The 2,043-nt window shown below is 49.1% G+C and overlaps 1 protein-coding gene across 1 annotated transcript in view; it reads right to left on the minus strand.

Annotated features, from left to right (window-relative positions):
• Window positions 1–1,727, minus strand: part of LOC107718235 (E3 ubiquitin-protein ligase RNF12-B-like) — a 6,766-nt gene extending 5,039 nt beyond the window's left edge. Inside the window, exon 1 of the mRNA XM_016525229.1 lies at window positions 1,313–1,727. Coding sequence (XP_016380715.1) covers window positions 1,313–1,727 — 415 coding nt within the window. The remainder of the gene's footprint in view (window positions 1–1,312) is intronic.
• Between the last annotated feature and the right edge of the window lie 316 nt (window positions 1,728–2,043).

Here is a 2,043-nt window from a genome sequence, read left to right on the forward strand (position 1 = left end):
TATCCTTCCGGAGCTCCTCCGTGAGACTCGAGACCGGTGAGTGGCGCAGGTGTCGCGCATTAGCAATTACTCCACCGGCCTCGCTCCGTTCCCACGGCTCTCGCCCCCGCCCCTCTCGTCACACACAGATAATGGCCGAAGCCATAACTGGCAGTACAGAGAGCATATTGTCCCATACGACCCGTACGATCAGCACTGGAGCTCCTCAGGGCTGCGTCCTCTCCCCACTGCTCTTCTCCCTGTACACCAACGAATGCACCTCTAAAGACCCCTCTTTCAAGCTCCTGAAGTTTGCAGACGAAACCACACTCATCGACCTCATTCAGGACGGTGACGAGTATGCTTACAGTCAGGAGGTTAAAGAGCTGACTGTCTGGTGCAGTCTCAACAACCTGGAGCTCAACACGCTCAAAACTGTGGAGATGACCGTGGACTTCAGGCGAAACCCCCCTGCACTCCCCCCACTCACCATCATGGACAGCACTGTGACTGCAGTGGAGTCATTCAGGTTCCTGGGCACCACAATCTCTCAGGACCTGAAGTGGGACACTCACATAGACTCCATTGTGAAAAAGGCCCAGCAGAGGTTGTACTTCCTTCGCCAGCTGAGGAAGTTCAACCTGTCACAGGAGCTGCTGAAACAGTTCTACTCCGCCATCATTGAATCTGTCCTCTGCACTTCTATAACTGTCTGGTTCAGCTCAGCTACCAAATCTGACCTCAGAAGACTACAGAGCGTAGTCCGGACTGCTGAGCGAATCATTGGTACAACCCTCCCTTCTCTCCAAGAACTGTACTCATCCAGAGTGAGCAAAAGGGCTGGCAAAATCACTCTGGACCCCTCACATCCAGCACACTCCCTCTTTGAACTGTTGCCATCCGGTCGACGCTACAGAGCACTGAGCACCAGAACGACCAGACACAGGAACAGTTTCTTCCCTCAGGCAATCCATCTCATGAACACTTGACAATAACTGTGGAACACACACTATTTATACACTCATACACTTATTTATCTAACACACATACTCAGACTACACCTCAAATTTGCACATAATATACAGTACCTGTACATACAAAACTGTCTATTGTAATATACCTGCACATACAACTGTCAATTTATATATTTTTATTCCTTATTTACTTGTTCTATTTTTTATTATCTGTGTTTTTTGTTCTGTCACTGTCATTCTGTTACACTGTGGAAGCTTCTGTCACGAAAACAAATTCCTCGTATGTGTAAACATACCTGGCAATAAAGCTCATTCCGATTCTGATTCTGATTCTATTTCCGAGACTGATGGCGCTGTGCCTGGGGAACTGGAGTGAGTAGCGGTCGGCAGGCTTGAGAGCGTTGAAACAGTGTCGCTTGAGAGCACAGAGTCAGCATGGCTCGGGAGCATAGAGTTTGCGGTGTAACCCGCAGCTCGTATAGACACCAGTGGTGGATCTTCCATGTTGGATGCCAGTCTCGAACGCCTTGGGACTGACTTTGTCCTACTAAGAGTGGTAGACATGACGGGACGAGACTCTGGAACGGCTGCCCTGACAGGACGAGGCTCTGGAACAGCGGCCATGATGGAACGAGACTCTGGAACAGCTGCCCTGACGTGAACAGGCTCTGGCTTGGCAGGCTTGACGTGAGTAGGCTCTGACTTGGCAGGTTTGACGTGAGCAGGCTCTGGCTTGGGCGGCATGACGTGAGCAGACTTTGGCTTGGCCACCATCTTGCATAAAGTCTGCTGGATTTATGGCTGGCCTGGATCACTGAATAAAGCCACTGGATCCGGGTGTGGCTGATGATTCCGTAACGTAGGAGGCGTGACGACAGAGTTGAGGATCCAAATGCAAGGCTTTTATTATAGAGCGAAGTAAAATAAAAAAAAAACAAGACAGGCAAAGGTCAGGGCAGGCAGCAAACAATCAATTAGGTTCAATCAACAATCAATCAATAAGCAAACAAAAATTAGGTAAAAAGACCAAGATAAAAACACAAAGATGTTTCTGATTTGAAGCGGGCAGAATGCTAGAGCTAACCAGAGG

The sequence above is a fragment of the Sinocyclocheilus rhinocerous genome, unplaced genomic scaffold, assembly GCF_001515625.1.
Source record: "Sinocyclocheilus rhinocerous isolate Xijiao unplaced genomic scaffold, SAMN03320098_v1.1 scaffold1111, whole genome shotgun sequence".
Taxonomy (NCBI): domain Eukaryota; kingdom Metazoa; phylum Chordata; class Actinopteri; order Cypriniformes; family Cyprinidae; genus Sinocyclocheilus; species Sinocyclocheilus rhinocerous.